Source organism: Alligator sinensis, unplaced genomic scaffold (assembly GCF_000455745.1).
Source record: "Alligator sinensis unplaced genomic scaffold, ASM45574v1 scaffold550_1, whole genome shotgun sequence".
NCBI lineage: Eukaryota > Metazoa > Chordata > Crocodylia > Alligatoridae > Alligator > Alligator sinensis.
The window spans coordinates 1,247,130-1,248,645 of record NW_005841980.1 but is presented as its reverse complement, the minus strand read 5'-3'; the positions used below and the strand labels follow the sequence as shown (position 1 = coordinate 1,248,645).

The window sequence follows — 1,516 nt, the reverse complement described above, 5'->3', positions numbered from 1 at the left end:
ACTCTTTCCTGCCTATGCAGGGGGTCGGACTTGATGATCTATTGAGGTCCCTTCCGACCCTAACATCTATGAATCTATGAGCCGTGCATCCAGTTTGTAGTGTGTAAAGCCTGGCTCAAAGCCCCAGCCAAACCCATGCGTTCTACACATACACAGTCTGAGATTTCAGTGTAAACGTGAATGATTCCCATAATTGAAGCCACGTGGTGGTGTTCGATATGAGAATAAGTGCAAGAGCATATAACTGGGACAACAGAAGAGAAAGTTCTTGGGAGAGGTGGGATGGAGGCATGTCTTGAACACACCCGGCCAAAGGGAGATGTGCACACACAGCAGGTCCCTTTCAAAGCCCCCTCTCCCTTTCTGCAAAGAGGATATCATGATATCCCCAAGAGGCAGGGGGGTGGCACACTGCTGCTACTCATACCAGTAGGGTCCATAGTGTCCACAACACTTAGGACATAATAAGGGTCTAATAACTGGCCTTTGAGAATCTGTATCTGGCATCTCCAGTACATGGTTTGTGGCAATTTGGGGAGATTACAATCCAGTGCAATGGGCTGCGCACTTGAGCTAGTTGTAACTCCACGGGTCAAGACAATAAGGTGTACCTTGTTCCCAAGGTAGGAATCCCAGCCATTATGGACTTCCCCTCTCTAAAACACAGTCTGATCTCAGACCAAGACTGAAAAGCTATCAGCTCTGCAGGCCAACAATAATTACTTTCCTGTTGCTCACATTATGAGTTTAAGATCCAACCAGGCTTTCAAATAAGATGTGTGCATCTTTAAAGTCTAGGAGGCTAGACTTTTCACTATAATGAAATGTAGCCTGCTGTAGATTACACTGCACTGTAGATTACACTACAGTACATTTTGAGTACATTGTAAAGGCTGAGCTCAACCAACCAACCACATTCATGCTAAGCAAGATGCAACACTTACCCCTGCTGTCGTTAAGCAGGTAGTAAAGTCTTTGGATAGAGAAGACAATTCTTTGCACAGTACAATTGTCATTCTGGGAAAAGAAAGAGGTAAAATGTGGTAGTAAAGCAAAACAAGGCTCCCTTTGCTCCATTCATTTTTCTAAGAGCATCCATAAAGCACCCGGCTTACACGCATGAATTTCTCTTTAAAAAGAAAGACAATAAACATTGTTCACCATTCTAGATGAGCCTGAAGTTTCTCAGTCAATTCCACAAGGACAAAGCAAAGCTGAAAATCAGAAGCTGCCTTCAGGGAAGGGAACAGTCTGCTCAAAAATGGAACATCGCTAACCAGCTTTGTGACTTATAAGCAGCCACTGTCATCTTGTGTGTGAAAGTTATTTTACAAAGTTTCTCTCTACAATACTACTAGCCACTGGTCTTAAGCAACAGCAGTTAGACCATTCAGCTGACAAGGATGTTTCGATATCTAATATATCAGCTGGCTAGCAAAGAGGTACTGAATAGCTGCCATAAAATCCTGTTTACGAATTGCGAACAGCGTTCCCTTCTCAGGGATGCAGGGAAGTT

At 43.8% G+C, this 1,516-nt stretch overlaps 1 protein-coding gene across 1 annotated transcript in view; it reads right to left on the bottom strand.

Moving 5' to 3' along the window:
- The window catches only part of FAM114A2 (family with sequence similarity 114 member A2), a 12,343-nt gene that overhangs the window by 2,410 nt on the left and 8,417 nt on the right, over positions 1-1,516 (bottom strand). The window contains 1 exon segment of the mRNA XM_025201003.1: positions 945-1,017. Coding sequence (XP_025056788.1) covers positions 945-1,017 — 73 coding nt within the window.